General features: G+C 42.2%; 2 protein-coding genes across 3 annotated transcripts in view; both read right to left on the reverse strand.

Moving 5' to 3' along the window:
• The window catches only part of LOC106855880 (unconventional myosin-X-like), a 60,645-nt gene extending 45,489 nt beyond the window's left edge, over window positions 1-15,156 (reverse strand). Inside the window, exons 1-9 of one of the 2 annotated variants that reach the window (XM_014880862.2) lie at window positions 15,018-15,156; window positions 14,338-14,422; window positions 12,759-12,862; window positions 11,302-11,431; window positions 10,338-10,456; window positions 6,617-6,763; window positions 5,814-5,914; window positions 3,876-3,942; window positions 3,326-3,418 (exon numbers count right to left, since the gene is read on the reverse strand). In XM_014880862.2, the coding sequence (XP_014736348.2) occupies window positions 3,326-3,418; window positions 3,876-3,942; window positions 5,814-5,914; window positions 6,617-6,763; window positions 10,338-10,456; window positions 11,302-11,431; window positions 12,759-12,776 (675 nt within the window). In that variant the 5' untranslated portion in view covers window positions 12,777-12,862; window positions 14,338-14,422; window positions 15,018-15,156. Of the gene's footprint in view, window positions 1-3,325; window positions 3,419-3,875; window positions 3,943-5,813; window positions 5,915-6,616; window positions 6,764-10,337; window positions 10,457-11,301; window positions 11,432-12,758; window positions 12,863-14,337; window positions 14,854-15,017 lie in introns of those variants that run through there. The other variant, XM_088168150.1, reaches the window with a different exon arrangement.
• A 1,138-nt stretch (window positions 15,157-16,294) lies between these two features.
• LOC148223215 (unconventional myosin-X-like) overlaps window positions 16,295-18,547 on the reverse strand; it is a 28,105-nt gene continuing 25,852 nt past the window's right edge. The window contains exon 6 of the mRNA XM_088168151.1: window positions 16,295-16,464. Within this exon, the coding sequence (XP_088024277.1) occupies window positions 16,305-16,464 (160 nt within the window). The 3' untranslated portion in view covers window positions 16,295-16,304. The remainder of the gene's footprint in view (window positions 16,465-18,547) is intronic.

Raw genomic sequence — 18,547 nt, forward strand, 5'->3', positions numbered from 1 at the left:
ACTGAGCTCCAAACAAACCATGTGGTGCAGGACACAGGATCAGGATGCAGGGAAGATGGCAGCTTTGCATAACATCTCCACACCTTTTCTTCATCAAAGAAAATAACATACCAATTTCCTGTCTTCCTCTGTATTTTATCTTTCCTTGCACCTCTCCTCCCCTATAATCAAGATTCAGTTTTCTTTTCCCTTTTTACTCTCTCATTTTCCCCCTCTTTTCCCTGTTCTGTGAAAACCATTTTAACTATTTGAGAGCAGCCACACTGCTCCAGACCAATGATCAATCCAGCTAAGTATTCTGGCTCTAGCACTCGCTATGTAGGGTAGCGTACAAAGCAAGGAAATAAAACTTTCATCCTAATATTCCCTCAAACTCTTAATTATTTCTATGAGGCCTGCCTAACTAGTAACCCCAAATGGATTTCTCTTTGAAATACTTGCTCATTCCACAAGTGAACCCATGCAGACTTCTTGTATCTAGAGTGTCCTTTCACAGGGAGCTCTCAACCAACTCCATAGGGAACTAGAGCTGCTTGGATTTAAGCCTGGCTTCCATCAGTGCCATTAATCTTCTATAGGGCACGTGTGAGTTTTAAACCCATCACACCCACTCAAGTTGTTTTGTCTCCACCCTGCAGGTCCCTTCAACACAGTTTTCTGCAGCACTGAAGCTGTCCCAGACCTGCTGTTACCAGTCCTGACAGAAGCCCTCCTTGAGTGGAGGGGCTCCGTGGTGTACCTGGTTCAAAGTGAAGGTGATCTACAGACTATACAATGCCATAACAATGCTTTCTACTTTTACTGGTAGTTTCTGGGGAGCTTTTACTACTTCTTTTGGGGACTTTTATTACTGCTGAGCCCTGTGCTGGTATTTCTATGGAGTTTCATCACAGCCTCTGTTTGGGTCTCATTCCTGAAGTCAGTTCGGGGTCCATAATTTCAAAGATGAAATTGGGACTGTTTTCCTTCAGGCACAGCATTTTACATTTATCTACACTGCTTTTCATTTTCATTTTCACTTTACAACACAATGAATCTCATGAGGCCCCTCTCAGACCAGCCTTGCCCTGTGAGTTAGCAGAAAACCTCAGTGCTTGTAGGGGAGTGTCTTACAGGCCTCCTTTCATTGAGGTAACTGGCCATTTACGTTCTGTGAATTTACACAATTGTGAAATCAGAACTACAGGTCTATATTTTCCTATAATACTTTCTAAAAATTAATATCATTCCCGACTTTCTCAGATAGAAGTACTAAGAAAATTTTAAGTAACATGTTGCACGACATTGTTTGTAATTCAGCTCTTTCATCTTCAAGATCTTTTAGCAATATTTAGCAGGTGGACAGCTTCTGATGCTGATAATTTGTTAGTACTATTGTAAATTTTTTTCATGTTTTTTTTTCTTTTCACATTGATCCCATTTCATTGTTCTTCCCTTCCCCCCATACAGTCATCTTTTCACAACCACAAACTTCCACTCCAAACATGACTGCTACTGGATCTCTCATGTGGATTGGCATCCTGTTCTCTCCCTCTCTACCAAGCCCTTATATTTCACCCATGCTTACAACACTTTTGGTTCCTTCTGCTATCTTCCCTATTGCTCCTCTCTCGATTGTTTCAGAGGTCATATTCTCTTAAATCCCAGCTTTTTGCTTTTCCTCCTTAAGACTACAGCATTCCACAGAAAATACAGAGAAGAGGGCTTGTTCCAGCTTCCCAGCAATGCTGGCTGGATGTCTTCCAATGCTCTTCCAGCCAGCACTAGAGACTTTAACTGGTATGAAAAATGCTTTTTCCTTCAGCAAATGCAAATCCTAGAGCAGTCTCCACTGTTCCTCCCTGCACTTAAAACTCAGCCTCTTCCATCTCTTGCAAGCTTCCTAGGGCTCCACGTTAACTGCTATTGCCTCAAAGCAGACAGAGGTGACACTATGAACAGCTTAATGAAAAGGCTACTCAATGCACAGAAATCACCAAAAATTGCAGCCAAAATGTAGTGGGGCATAAAGGAATGCAAAATAATACTGGCAGTCTCATGCTGCTGTACAATAAACCACAGGTACCTTCTTACCAAGGGAACTGCATTCTGGTCTGATTATTTATCTCAGAAAAGAATAGAGAAAAAAATATGTAGACAAATTCAGAAATGAACAGCAGAAAGAGAGCTTTGAAATGTCTCAATTCGGAGACAAACTGAAGAGCTTGGGACATTTGAGAAAGAAAATTCATAACAGGTGATACATTAAAAATATTCATTAGTTCTATATTAAGAAATACCAAAAACAAATTTTTAAAAATAAGTAAATCAGGCATTCTTACATTTCTTGACCTATAAGACAAAGCCACAGCAGACTAAATTGAAGGCCTTGATTTAAGCCTAAAGAAAGTAAATATTTCCTCAAAGCTGTAAGTAGCCAACCAAAAGTCATTGCTATTGCTTCTAACTTGAAGTCATGAGTATTACTAGCAGAGTTACAATGCAAATATGAAAAATGAGAATATCTGCATCTATGCCAATTTTAAAAAATTCAGATAAAGGATATAGATTTGTGTGTTTGCAGGCTTGGATGAAGCCTGAATTAGAAGACTAGAAAACGTATTTGCTGACAATGTTCTTACTAAAGTAGTTAATTATCCCATAAGTCCATGCTACAGGCTTTAATTTGCTTTGTTTTCAGTCTATTTACTATTTAGAACAAAGTGTTGGCTGTAGCAGAGACATGGTAAGGGATTGTTACAGTGATCTCAGTGGGGTTTCTCTGTCCCCAGGACAGCTTTCTGACCTGCATGGAAAAGCCATTCCACTACTGTGTCCAGAACACAAGAAAGAGGATGAAAGAATTTAATTAATTAGGAACAATAAGAGAGCTTTCATTAAAAGTCATGAGGCAAAAGCCGTCCCCAGCCCCAGGAGACAGATTTGACATGCTCTGGAGCAGACTGCTGTGAGTCAGCTGGCAGGACAAACCCACACACACTGTGCAGCCACATCCTGTGCCTGGGGTGCTGCCTCGTGTCCCATTGCAGACCTGCAGAACCTGACTCCATCCCATGCTGCAAATTCAAACCTCCTCTGCCTGCAGCCTGTGGAATGCACACCCCCTCTTCTCTAATGTGCATAGGAGACCATTCTCAGGTTGCTTTACATATTACTGTTGTTCAGTGCAGCCCTATTAAACACTTGCAGGTTCAGGCCCAAGGCATTTTAAATTTCCTGCACAAAGCACATATTTCAACATCAACAAAACCTTCACTTTAGGTTTTGAAATGCTGATGGGGCTAACATACTGATCATTTGCCTGCCAGGTTATTTTCTTACTTACCATATGCTGGCTGTGAAGTTTTTCCAGAAGGGTGTTGTCTGTGCCTTTGGGGAATCGACTCTCTTCATTCACCAAAGCCAGTAGACCTAGTTTCTACAGCCAAACAAGAGACAGGCTTTTACAGTCAGCAAAAGATTTAACTACACAGCACCAAGCCAAGAACTGGAGATCTGAACGGACCACTGAGCAATAACCCTTGAGTTATACCCAGCAAAACTCAAACTAAAAGCAGAAGTCTGGACAGTTAATGCATTCAGCAAGCAGAACATAAGTGGAGATTATTTATAAAAAACTCACATTAAGGTTTTACTTGAATGCTAATCCCTGTCTAAAACTATGACACCCTTCCTAAGCTTACTCTCAACAATAAGACAAGATCTTCTTTCTTGAGCCAGGACTATGAGTAGAACAGCTCATACTTTTTCCAGATCACTATGGGAAGAGAATCTTAGCAACTATCTGCTTTTAAAACCAGGAAATGCCAGGGAAGTTCTCAAGACAATCAGCAGTCCCCACTGATCCCCACAAACTGCCACAGGTAACTGCTCACCTTCTCAATAAGGTCCAGGCACTCTGCATTATCCATCCAGTCAATGGCTTCCCAGTTTATCCCTTCCCTGATAGTCAAGAACAAACAGAACAAAGTTGTGAAATGCGATATCCAATGTCCTGGAGTGTAGGAAAGCAGAAGTAACTGAGCCTGGCAGCTGTCCCAGGACTCAAGGTGATTTGCAGGAATTAGGCTTTGCCATGGTTAAGGAAAAAGAATAGGGGACAGCTATTGCACTGCTAACAGGAGATGGAAATAAGAGACAGCCTTTTGTATCCATACCAGTGACTTGACTGATGCTTTTCTTATAGTCATTGAGCAAATTTCACATGAATTTTAAGACTGTGCTCTTTCTGGAGTGATGAGCATCAGCCCACACAGTGGTGATGATGGACAGTTTGCTACACAGCTTCAAGAGTCAGCTGCTGACCCATCAATCTGGAAAGCAGGCCTGAAGTACATCTGCCAGAAGACTGAACCACAATTCACAGGTCCACCAGGAAAAGAGACTGGAGAGAGTTTTCAGGAAGAGTTTTGAAGAGGATGACACAGATAAGCTTTGGCCTGACATGCAGGGAGCTTACAGGGTGGCCCTGCATATTTCAAAATAGGAACTGATGTAGGTACAGTAGTGTAATAATGTGCTTTGAAAATCACCCATGGCATTCTGTAAATCTGCTGAAAGTGTTTTCCCCCTTACCATCTTCTTATACTCCCATAATACAGGATATGTCTGTTTCCAGAATTCAGAGAAGCCTAGAATAACTCTTAAGAATACAAGGAAGACTAGAGGTTATGTGTGAAGCTACTTACTGACATTCTGATATAGACACCTTTCAGGTGGAGACTAACATTTTGAAGATAGTGAAGCTGTTGCCTCCGAATGCTTCAGCCCAGGCTTCATACTTTAAGGTTCAAAGCATCAAGATGAGATACATGAATCTATTTACTAAGCCTGAGGAAGCAGAGCTTATATGGTGAAAGATGAGCTTTAGGTACACTACCTTGGAATAATTTGATATGTAGTCAACAAAAAATCCTCTCACTCCTTCCAAAGTTCAGCCACACAACTTAAACTTCTATGCAATCATCAGGAAAGAATCATTTGTCATGATGGTACCATTTTTAATAAGATTCCTGCAGTGGTGGAACAGGCCTGGGAAGTGAGCGCATAAATAGCCTTGCAGTTTTGTAATCTTTAGAATTTAATGAATTGCCTATTCAACTGTCTCCCTTTACAAGGCTGCTCTCATTTGCCCTCACTGACTCCTTTCAATTCCTTCATTCACAATCATAAAGACTTCTGTTTCAGAGCAACAACTCAAGTATTTGTCTAGCAGCCTTCTCTAGAAGCAGAAATACTCTAGAACATCACAGGTACTTCACAAAATACAATCTAATATGAAGCCCACAGAAGAGGAAAAAGCTGTGCAGAAAGCCTCAAGCTCAAGAAACAGCCTGATCTAAATCTTGCTGAGGATAAGAGTCCTTTTCACAGTACAGGAAACTCTAGGACAGAAAGAGCTGTCACATATCTCTAATTGTCTATCTTTAGGGAATTTGCTTTTTGCACACCAAGATTCCATCTGCATTACACTGCCACTGCCATAGGTAAATCATTACCAAAGTCAGTAATACACCCAGTGACCATGTGCTCTGATGGGTTAAAGCCTAGGAACCTTCCATTCAGCTGAGAGACAGAAGGAAATCTGGAGTTTCTAAACACTCCAATGGAGAATGCTTTTTCCTGGAGACAAGTGACTTATGCTGGCAAAGCATATGGACAATGCTTAACAAGACACAACCACAGTCAGGGCTGTACTAAGGCCCAGCTGTCTCTCCTGCTTCAGTGGTAGGGACTGAGCAGCACAGGAGGAATTATGTCCTTCCTCCTACTACTCATGAAAGCAGTGGGGCCCCACTCCCACTGTTTGTCACCTGTTGTACTCCAGCTGCTCCAAGGAGAAGATGTGTTTGTTGAAATATTCCTGGAGTTTCTCATTTGCATAGTTAATGTTAAACTGCTCAAAACGATTCACCTGCAAGAAGAAACAACTATAAAATTTTACATTCTTGTTCCTGAGCTCTAAGAGAATATATACAAGCAACAGGGAAGGTGCCAGGCCTGGAGTAAAGCCAGAGAACATAGTGGTGTCAGGTGGATATGGGGAGGACATTATGGAGAGGTCTAGTAGAACAGCTTTTGTAGCCCATGCAAGCATAATTCAGTAAACCTAATTAATAGTAAAGCATGCCAAAGGCAATTATGTTTCTCTTACTGGAAGAAAGAAATAAATTTCCTAACTGTTAGGTCACCAGGCTTTCTCTTCTGTGAAATGTCTGAGCAGTCACTCTATGACTGTTAAACATACATCCCACATCAGCTGTAGTTAGAAGCATTACATGCAGGATTCTCTACACAATGCAAAGCAGATGTAAACAAACAATCTACATGTAGGATTTGGATATTTGGTTCCTACAAATCAAAAATTCAGTATTATCAGTATTATATTATATTATCAGTATTGTATCACAAATCAGACCTTGAAAATCAGCCTGTATGAATATGGCTGGCAGAAATGGGCAGCTAAATATATCTTTCTGCTTTCAGGGGAAAGTGGCAGGGTAGAGATTCCAGAATGCTCTGTTATCCTTATCAGGATGCAAACCCACCAAACTTTCTTCCAGTATGCATCAACATCTCCAAAGCCAACCCACCCCACAAAAAACAAAATCCTGACCTGAAAGTTCTCGAAGCCAAAGATATCCAGGATGCCCACAGACTTAAAGTTTTCCTTGCCTTTGATCTTTGTATTAATCTTGCTAATGAGCCATGAAAAACACTGGGAATAGAGTGCCATAGAGAGAGAGTCCCTGGAGTCAGCTGCCTGTAAATACAAAGAGAAAAAATGAGTCACAAAGAGATTAGAAAGCGTAAGGGCCACACGAATCTCTATGGGACTTCAGGTTCCTCCACTCCTCTTCAGGTTTCTCAGCCTCTGTACTGGCTGTGTAGGATACAGTATTTATTTGTAACAAGTTTTGAAATAGCCAGGCCACACACAGACAAGCCCAAATTTTTGGGTAACTGCAGTTCAGAGGGTGAAGGAAGTAACAAAATCATTTTTTGGAACAAATGCCGGTACAGGGAAGGTGGCAAAATACCTCACAACAATCCCAGGGCAGTAATTTGTATAATCTGAGCCAACATTTGCAGTGACAGGCAAGATATCTTGGTTCAGTACTCCTAGTAGAGCTGTCAAGTGAGTGTCTGCTCAGTTTTCAAAAACTGGTAGGGCAGGATTTAATAGAATGCTCTGTCACCAAGTTACCCTCAAAAATTCCCTTTCCAAAACATTCCCGCAAACAGCATTATGCTACTGGAATCCAGTTAGGCTGGCCAACAGCCAGAATACATGCCCCAGAAGTTCATGGCTTGAAACTTTCCGGCAGTTGACTCAACATCCCATATCATAACCAAGTGTCATACGTGGAAAAAGTAATTTAAATTGTGATCACTAACAGGCAGTAGATAATTGGGTGTGTAAGCGCATGGATGAACATCCAAAATCAAACTTTTGATATCTCAAGCAAAAGCCTGCTACCTGATGGCTGCACAAGGAATGGACTGGTTGCATATTTTGATAACGCTTGGACAAACAAAAGCAGCACGCCTTAAATCCTCCAATTAATAAAGAGACATGAGACAGAACCACAGATTAGGAGTCTGATCATGTACTGTCCTTCTGCATGTACACTATTTAGAATGGGAAACCAGAGTTTAGGTTTCTGAAAGAAGAAAAGGCCAAAAATAAGGGTCCCTAACAAGAAGACATGATCTCAGAAGACAGCAAAAGGACCCAGGAGAGAAGATGGCAAAGATCATGACTGGAAGAAAGATGCTGGAAGCGAGGAAAGATCCTGGAAATTGGAGACATGGAGATAAATGTCAGGGCAGGAAAAGGAACTTGGATGGTAGTACCTGACTGAGACTGATAACTGCAACTGCACAGTATAAACCAGAAAAGTTTTTGCCCAACCCTCCTGGACAAGCTCCACTTGTCTAAACTCCCAACTGGGAAAAGAAGTTGATATCTACAAAATGTAATGCTGAGGGATGAGCGAGCCAGTACATTAAGTAATCAAGTAGGGTGAAAGCTGTAATCTTGTCATTTCATAAATAAACCACAGTAAATAGATTACGATTGTTTCCCCTGTCTCATCTGTGACACCAGCAGGGCAATTCCTTCAGTAGCCCAGACCAGCAATGATAGATCTTCTAAATGCACCCTTGCCCCCTTCAGTTTTACAACCCTAAATAACATGAGCTCTTTGCTAATGGCACAGGCCAACTGTTTCTGATCCTTTCCAGTGTCTAACAAACTTCTGAGGCCCAGCCTGCCAGATCCTCCTCTTCACCCAACCACACTGGTCTTCTCCTCCTTTCTCTCCCTAGGTACTATTTCCTCTTCAGCAGCTCAAAGTCAACACAGAATAACCTCCCTTCTCCACAGAAGAGAACATTTCAAAGCATGGGCACACATGCCTTTTCTGGATATTTCTTCTACCCATCAGATGATCTGCCTTATTGGTTGGGACTAAGAATGCCCTCAAGGCCATGCCTCCGTAGTGCATCTGGCTACACAGTAAGTTGGACACATTTTCCAGGAACAGGACCTCCTCATCCAGCTGTAAGCAAAGCCACTTTCCCCACAATATGGCTCAAATGAGATTCTCAAAGGCGCCTTTCATCCTCCCAGCTTTGCCTGCCTTTAGGCCAGTTCATCCATTCAGCCCACTGAAATGTCAAAGCTCAGATGGGTAATGAGCCCATTACATAATGAGAAATCCCCAGCAATTCTGTCCCCACCTCAAGCAGGAATGGGTGGGTGCAGCACTTGGGCTTAGGCAGGAACAGTGTTGAGTGCAAGCTCACCTAGTGAAGACAGCTAAATGGCAGCATCCACTTGCTATCACAATTTTCTTGTGCTCTTGGTACTTCATTGGGCTGGAAGCAGTAAGTGTGGGGTCCAATTCACACACATGTCAGGAATAGCTATACCATCAGGGAAGGCTCTGTTCAGGGAGACTGAAAGTCCTACAGCTGCATACCATTGTTGTGGACTGCATGAAGTGCCTCTGGAATTATCTGTTATCCAGCCTTCCACACTGCTAGAGAAAGCCGCAGCTTATTTAGAACAGACAGCTGAGAGGAAAACTGTGGTGTTGGATACTGAGGATATCTACTACAGACTACAGGCTGAAAAATAATTTTCACACAATTTCACTGCAAAGAAAGGTCACAGACTATGCAAACAATGGAGACCATTTCTTAAAGGCAAAGTTTAGTTTGTGACATATTAGCAGGTGTGTCCACAGCAAGAAAATAAGCAACTACTCTACTGTAATGAGCACTGCTGAGATTTCAGCTTGAACACAGTGCCCAGTTAGAAGCACTCCACTTCTTAAAAGATGTGGGAAAACAGAGACAGAAGACAAAGAGATTTTGAAAATTACTTACAAGGAAGCACTGAAGGAACTGGATTGTTTAGCTTAGAAAAGAGGATACCACATGAAAAACTTCACAGAAGCCAAAGCTTGTAAGGTGGACAGCTGGGATGTCAAAGGTAATCTAAATATGAGGAAAATCTTTTCAACTCCATACTCCACTGCAGCTAAAGCAGGATACTTAAAGATGCTGTGAAATTCCTTCCATGGGAAATCTGAAGGAAAGTTAGGCAGACATCCATCAGAGAGAGTCTAGTAACTCTGGCTTCTCTGCCAATGTAGGCGTTGCATTGATAACCCTCTGCAGTCTGTGCCAGCACATGATTTCCATTACAGATGTTCATTTTGCTATAACATGATGCCTTTTCCATCCTAGTAATAATACTCCTTGTCTTCCAGTGTCTTGCATTTTATTAATGACAGAGGATTTTCTACAGTTATCTGTGCATGGACCTAAAACACCAAGAGTGCCCTCAAGTGATCAGCAACACCACAAGAGCTACATATCAGTTTATTCAGTCCTCCTTTGTGGTTGTATGGATCCAGAAAGAAGCTGCTGTGGGCTAACAGCCTAACATCTGCCAGATGTTTTGTGGGAACTGTGTGCCAGCTTTTACTTCCCACTAAACACAGCATAACCTGGGAGTTCTGCAGGTTAAAGCATGCACACGTGCAATTACCACAAAGCATCTGATGCACCCTCTCCACGACACAAGTATGACCAGTTCCTGGTGAGTGAAGATAACTTAAAACCAGTATTGTGCACTGGCATTTGCAAGTGAACTCCCCTGTAAAGCCTGAAAAGCAGAGTCAACACTGGGACCTGAGCTACCAATAAGGGCAAAATACCTTAGTAAACAGAAGGCTCTAGGCTGGAATGAGTGACAAAGGAGGAAGACTCAGGGCCTGGAAATGCAGAAGTGGCAAAGTGCAAGCATACACTAGGACACTTACCTGCTCCACAGTGAGAGGGGAGCTGATCTCTTCCCCACGCAGAATCATGGACCTCTGTGTCAGTACTTCAGAAAGCTGAAAGGCATCTAAGCCCAGGAGGTCACTGGCAACATTCAGCACTAAAAGGAAGACACACTTTTTTATCCTGCATGAATCCCCATCACTCATAGGGATATTTTTGCAGCTTGGTGAGAAAATCCCAGGGACTTCTACAAAGCAAGTGACTAAATACCAGCACAAAACACACTCCTCCTTACTTCATTCTCTTGGGCATACCCAAAGCTGTAGGTTCACATACCCAGTGTGAGGTTCACACCCCCATTATGGACCACAGTCAGATACTCATGTAAGTCAGCCTTCCTGCTGAAGGACAGGAAGAGCAAAACCCTGCGCAAAACTCAGCACCAGCAAAACACTGCATGAGAAGATAAGTTTTTGTAAAAGCACAATACTGCAGTCTGAGCATGGGATTGCTAAACTTGGATGTTAAGAAGAGAGGCAATTAACTTAAGACCTGATGCACTTGTAATACATATTTATTGCTTCTGTTTTGGGACTCACTTTGCAGACCAGCTCAGATTAGATCACTGTAACAGAGTGCACACTAGCAACTGCTTCAAATGAAGATGGGGGAAAATCTCTAACAGATCACTTTTGTCTCAAACTCCTTCCTGATTCTATTTCTTCCATTTCTTTCAATGCAAAAGAGAAACTGTGAGGCTGTGGACTCTGAGAATATCCAGGAGCACAAACGGATCACAGGGCCACACACCAACTAAATCCCACTGGTACCTTGGAGCCATGCATTCTGTGGCAATGTTTTTGTATGGTTAAACTACAGGGAACCTGCTGGTGAAGGTACTACAGACCAGCATAATGGAGAGAGAAAGGAAAAGGGAGAGGGCTTTACTAGGGGCCTCATGGGGCTTTGCATGGTCTACCAAATTTCTAGGGTCCTACTTACCCGCTTTTGTTGTAATCTGGGCCCCACCGGCTGTCATGAATTCAACATTTCCCAAATGAAGTGTGCCAGAAAGAAGTTTGAAGATGTCTCTGATTTCTTCAGTGCTGAAGTCCACCACCTTCATGGCAGTCTATGCAAAACCAAGCAGCTAATGTTAGCTGTATGTACATCCAAGGTCCAGTGTGTGTAAGATGTAAAACTCAGAATTATAGTCACCATGAATACAAATGAAACGGGATGGCACAACACCTATCTGAGCTATACTTCTGTCAATGATCTTTACTGTTTCCATTCTCTCCTACATTTGCTGTATTGCCACCCGAGGCAGGTGGGCATTTGCCCATCCTCAGGATGGATTTTGCTGCCACCATTGACAGTCTGTCACAGGAAGAACAAGTTTGTGCCTGTGTGAGGAAATCCTACCCTGAACACTGGCAGCACAGGTTGCAGATGTTACTGGACGGCTTCCACATTCTCGCATATTTTCTTTCCTGAAGATGGATCCATATAAGATACTTAATTTACTCTGATCCACATAACCCCCTTAATTCATTCTTAGTATAGAAGATTTATGCAGCAAGATTTAAAACCAGGCTTTCAGTATTAACTGCTAGATGGTTGGAAAGAGATTATCAGATAATAAGGAAATGTGGCACATTCCCTCTTAGTGCCTGCATGTGGGCCAGGGCTCTTGGGGCATAAATTGACATTGAGAGGTAGGACCTAGTCTTCATGCATTCCCCTGTCAGTGAGGCACTCTGGGGCTCTAGTTCCCTTCTTTCCTCCAGTATCTCTTCAGCTGAAGAATAAATGCCATATTGCCATTGAAACTTCTGCTGTACAGGTGTTTCCTTCCCCTAAGTCACACCTAACTAGAAGCTACTGAAATCGTAAGCTGACTCTACTCATCCTGCCTATCTGGTTTCACCTACATTATTAAAGCTTTCAGGCCAACAAGCATTTATGAAATAAAACACGAATTTGCACATTCATCCTGCTAATCCCTTAACCTTGGATAAACAGGTGTCCATTGAATCTCTGCTGTATTTCAGAATAGGTGATTTGCACAGGTGATATAACTTTACTGGAATATTTCTGTAGAAGAGTACCTTCAGACCAAACTGTTCCCCTTCTAATGGTCAATGTGAGTTTTCCTGAATCAGGCTATCTAGGAGGCTCCCACAAATCATTATGGGGTGGGGTTCTGCTCCCCCAAATTCTCTATAATTCTAAATTATTATTCATACTGACTGTTTCCCAATTTCCCCCATTTCTGTACACTAAAGCCACTTTTGGAGTCTTGTTTTAGTTGAGTTTTGGACTTGTTGAACACCAAATTTTGGCTTAAGGCAAATCAATTCTGCTTGTGAGATCTAGACCATGCAGCAGCAGACCATATTTAGTCCACGGGACTGTGCCCAAAAGTTCAGGAGGAGTTAGTTAGTTCATGGACTCACCATGACCTTGCTGAACATCTCTACATCATTCAGGTTCTCATCAGTCACACAGCCAGACTGGTTCAAGTAGCGGTAAGTCTCTGGCTCACAGAGGGAGAGGCTCTCTGCAACAGAAGAGGGAGAGACAACAATTTATTTAGCAACCAGTCTTTTAGTTCATAGAAGAGAAGGGTGTGCTGCAACAAAGCTTGCAGATGGTATGCAAAATTATTTAGAACAGTCAAATCCCAAGCTGCAGAGTCTCAGAAGAATATCTCGACACTGAAGTGACTCAAGAAAAAAAATTTAATTCTAGTTCCAAAAACATACAGAAAAATAGTCTTAACTATATACATATGGTAAAGACCTCTAAATTAGATATCATCACTTGACACAGAGTTCAGAAAGTCACAGTCAGATTTCTAAAGACATTCAGTGCTAAGCAACAGTTAAAAACTGAACATAGCTCACAAAACTAAATGTAAAACCAGAATTAGGTCTCTGTATATCTGCTATGCAACCACATTGTAAACACAATCTGCAGATTTGACCCCCCATTTTGAAAAGAACATAGGAGAACTAAAAGATCAATGGAGAAAGGAGGCAAGGATGATCAAGAGCCAAAACCACATTACAGATGGAGAGGTGAAGCAGCCTGGGACATCAGCTCAGAGAAGTAGATGGGGAGGAATAGCAGAGACCTGCTGAAGAAAAGAATCTGTTTTGTATGTTTTCCCTATGCAATTCATAATAACCATGATCCCCACTGTTTTCCTTTGCTTTAGATTGATCTCTGAATCGACCTAAGCAGCCATTCCTGCACCTATCCCCTAAAACAGAAATGCTACTCCCTTCTATTCTGTCAGGCCCATATCTTCCATCTGATTATCCTAACATACAGAGAACAAAAGCATAAAGAAAATCCCTAGGCCCTCAAACCACAGTACAAGTGTAACATGATCCTGCCTGCCTATCTAACTTCTTCAGAAACACCATCATTGCTCAGCATTGCCTGGGACAGATACACACAAATGTTGTTAGGGGGATGCTGCACTACAAAGAGGATTCGTCCACAGGCTACAGCTGCCACTTTCTCTGTGTGCACTTTCCCAGACCCAAGTCTCCTTTCCCCAAGTACAGAACCCTTTTTTCAGCCAGAAGACATATTCTGGCTCTAGTACTTCCACTACGTCTCTGGTCTTTGTAATTCTTCTCTGTACTATTACCTAGACCGAAGGTTTGTTCTAAAAATATATCTATCAGTTCATCCTTTGAACTCCTTGAACAGCTCCCACCAGCAATTGAATCAAGACTCTATCCTTTCTCTGCCTCTGGCCAGTTCCATTACCTCATCACTTTGCACATACTTCTTCCTTCAGCACAGAATGCCTGAAGACTTTTCTCATAAGGAATTTCTGTCATCCTCAGCCTCTTTCTCATAACTCTCCTTTCTGTTCACCTCAAAATCACCATGTGGCTGGCCTTCAAGAAGAAGCTACATATCAAGTATCTGAAATAACCATGCTCTAACTGACTTACACCTGCTTCACATGTTGGACTAGAAACAGGACAAGAGACATATCCCATAAAATGAAATTACCTTTCAGCTCCCCACTCACACCAGCTAGCAGAGCATAAAAGATGTGGTAATTCCGCTCCCCGGGGTTCTGATGTACCACCCTGTTCTGAAACAAAGAATAAAAGAGTAGCCAGCAGAAAAAGATCAGACTTGTGGTTGCAAAGGCAAAGAGAGGACCAGGATACAGATAAATCTCCAGTGCCAATGCAAAAGAGGGGCTTCTTGCTATTTAATGATGGTTTTGTCTAAATAAATTCTACATCAAGATCTTTGTGGCTGTGCAACTGAGCATACACATGAACAAACTGAACTTTGTCAGTTCTGGCCCTGCTCCTCAGTGAATTCCTGACTCCAAAGTAAACTATATCCAATCACAGATGCCTGCATTTGGAGTTGTACCCCATATTCTTTTCTGTGGAGCTGTGTTTCCAGGTACTTCTCTCTCCCTTTCTCCTCAGTAAACAGTTCTTTCTTGGAGTCTCTCTGTAATGCACAGACTTTAACAAAAATGGGAGAACAGGCTGTGATAGACACAGAACAAACACTGTTCCTCTGCCTCTTCCTCAGCTGGGACAGGTGCAGTAGTAACACCTGAGGAGCTGATGTCTACACCCTGCAGTGGAGACAGCCTCATCCAGGAGGTGACCTGGCACTGCCACACCTCCTATGAGGAGAGGGCTCACCCAGCACTCAGTACCTACCTTTTCCAGTAAATCTGAACAGCATGTTAAGGAAAAAACATCCAAGTGACAGAAGCACAGATTTCTTGATGATAGGCAAAAAATGTTCTAGACACATTGGGATGAACCCTGCAACAAGCAACAAAACATGAAATAACTGACACTTTGGAAAGTAGGTAAAGAGTGGTTTTAAACATCATCTTAGATCATCTTCTCTATTCACTGTCCAAGGAGGTATGATGTGCCAGAGATATTTAAAAGGGCAGGGCCAGGTAGAACATAGATAACCTAACAAAAGATGAGCCACATTAGGGACACCTAGAAAGATTAGAAGCCACACTTATCTGAAAGTCTGCATTGCACACAGCAAGTCTTGCATCAGTTCTCATTGCTCCTGCAAGAGACCACTATCTTAAATCTATAACAGTACAAAGAGAAGAGGCCAAACAATCCAAGCCTCTCATTTACAACAGCAGTAAATTCATCTGGCTGCTACTCCAGTGGCAATTGGTGTGGTTTGCAGTCAGCAGCAGCTTTGAACATACATCAAAAAATGTAGCCAGGGTAGCTTTACCTGCCTCATAGAGACAAAAGATATGTCAAACCTTTGGGAGAGGGGTACCTGGCCATACAGGGAAGAAAGTCATCATGGCACAACACAGTTTGATTATATCCAGTCTTCATTGTCCTTATTGTCACTGAAACAGGCTCCCCACAGAAGTGATCATGTCACCAAGCTCATCAGAGTACAAGGAACATCTGGAGAACACTCATAAGTCATATGATTTCATTTTAGGTAGTCTTGAGAGGACCAGGGAGTTGGACTTAATGATCCTTATGGGTCCTTCCCAACTTGAGATAGTCTGTCATTCTATGACTAGAGTTCCAAGGTCTATTGAAGATGGCAGCCCAAAACAGGGACTCATAATTCTCTTCTGCACCCAAGTATTGTGCAGAATATATGTATTCTTAGTTTGGTCTCACTTTTCTCAGTCATGCAGAGCTAAGATAAGTGAACAATTTTATGTGGAGCAAACAGGATGAAATCAACATGGAAGAATCTTCCAAGGTAGAAAATTCTAGGGTTTCAAGTACCAAGTGTTGAGATTAACAAAGTGAAAAGTCAAACTATGTCCCTACCTAATAGAATACTGAGACAAAAGGTTCCCAGAGTTAGGTGCTGCAGAGTCACAAAATGAACACTTCTCTCTTTAAGGTGCAAATTTGCCTACAGTTGTAAATTGACTTTGAAAAACTTTGATGAGAGATTTCCTGGCCTACACTGAGCTCCTCCTCATCTTTGCTCACTCAATCAATTTCTGGTCCAGTGCAGAAAAGGATACAATCAGTCACTCGGCCTCCCTGGATGTGTCCATGTCGAGAGAAGTGCAGCTGGATGAACTTGCCAAAGCGGCTGGAGTTGTTGTTATAAACTGTCTTGGCATTTCCAAAGGCCTCCAGAATGGGGCTGTAGAAACAAGGCAATGAAGATACGATTAATGATGGGATACAATTAAAACAAAGCATGTGCCCAGTCTTTTGACATTTGCACACTGTGTTCTGCCATTAGAGATTTATTTGTTAGAGCACCAGCCTGGACAAGCAGGAAGAGCTCAAGGGGAAGGAAGGATGGCAAGAGCAATTTAACACGCTGCTAGATAAATTTTTAACCTTTGGGATTGCAGTTAATTAAATCAGTCCCCAGTCTGTATGGGCAGCTGGTGCTCACACTGTCAAGGGCATTCCTAACCAGTGTGGCTTCAGGAAATGAAAGGTGGCAAGACCCAGCCAGGTTGTGTCCCCAACACAGCACATCCCATGAATGCAACTGTATTTTTTCAAGGATTTTCAGAAGCATCAGACATATATGACAAACACTCTGTAGCTTCAAACCACATATTTCTATATTCATTCTACCCTTTTTCCTTCTGCCTTTGATAAACCATCTCTTAAAATTACACGCAAACATCTACAAACTAACAGTAATAAAACAATTTGTTTGGTACTTAAATTTGATACTGGAACACACAAGCCCTCATTACCTAAATCTTGCTTAGGCTGGTATAAGCCACATGGTTTCCAAGTAGAGAGACTATACACACCGTATAAATTTGAAAATTACATTCTAAGAGAGTGACATCATCCACTTCACGTCAAAAAAAAAGGGCGCAAAAAAAATCTATCACCAAATGTCAGAGCAGCCATAAATTGAAGAATTTTGCCTGCTGGTCACCTTCCCATCTTCGGAGGAAAAAAAAGTTAAAATGCTTGGTACATGCTTCACAGAACAGTACACAGGAAAAGCCTAAACCACTTAAACTGACACACTGAATCCAGGATTTAAATATTCATTTCTCGATTAAGCCAATTCTAAAATAATCTGAAGGGCTGACAAGCAAGGAATCACAGAGATGCTACAAGAACAGCCTCTATGTTTTCATATCTAACTTTAAAACATACATAGTTTTAAACAAAAATTATTGCTGCTATTACCCTGAGAAATATTGGCTTTTATCTCCACAGATCTACTGTGCAGTCTCACTGGAGACTGGGGCAGATATGGGATTATTCACAAGTTAGTAAATACAGCATAGAAAATAACCATAACTAGAGACACCCTGGAGCTTGCAGAAAGGTTCAGCGAGTGTTAGCTAAGGGAGAGTTGTGGTTAAGGAAACAACAACCTTCAGGAAAATCCAGGCAGTATTTTCGTAACACCTCTTGAAACAATTGCTTTCAAGTAACAAGGATATAAATGAAAATTCCTCTGTTAGAAGACACTACAACCATAGAAATGCCAGAGAAATCTGGGTGCACAGATCAGGAAAGTTCCTTGCCCTGGAGAATTTGAACTCCAACACTTACACCTCTGAAACAAGTACATAAATAAGGACATTGCACAGAAATATCCCGCTGAGCACACCACTGCCAAGAATCAACAAAATTAATGGGGACAGCCAGAAGAAGGGAGGACAGGGTTATGTTATATGACCACCACAGATGCAGTGAGGGTGCAGGAGCCAGCTAGCCAATCTTTGTGGCTCTAAATAATGTTAAATTATATTTAAAAAGCACAAAGTAATATCTTTATAGTTAAGTTTGGCAATGGGCTCACACATATGAGTGCGAAGACTTTCAGGCTTAGGGGGGAAATAAGCAGGAGGGTGTCAGAGCAGCTGCAAGGCAGAGGATGGGGTGGTGAGCTGGTTCAGCCAGGCAAGGGGGCAGGGGCCTGGGCCAAGCCAATGGCCAGCAGCACATCCCAGCTGGCACCTGGGGCAGGAGCAGCACATCAGGAAAGTCGTGCTGGCTGCTCGCTGGATGTGGGCAGGATGCACTCCACCATCCAAAATAATGGGAACCAGTAGCAGCACTGCACCAGATGAAGCTTCAGATGCACAGTTGAAGACAAAAGGATTTGAATACTTATGGGGGATGAATAGCAGGAAAGGTAGCTATGCTGTCAGCAGTGGCACCTAACATGGAGAAGAGAGCTTCAGAGTGAAGCAAGCAAGAAAAAGAGCTGAAAGTTAGCAGAATTTTTAATGAAC

Source organism: Sturnus vulgaris, chromosome 7, assembly GCF_052056855.1.
Source record: "Sturnus vulgaris isolate bStuVul1 chromosome 7, bStuVul1.hap1, whole genome shotgun sequence".
Lineage (NCBI taxonomy): Eukaryota > Metazoa > Chordata > Aves > Passeriformes > Sturnidae > Sturnus > Sturnus vulgaris.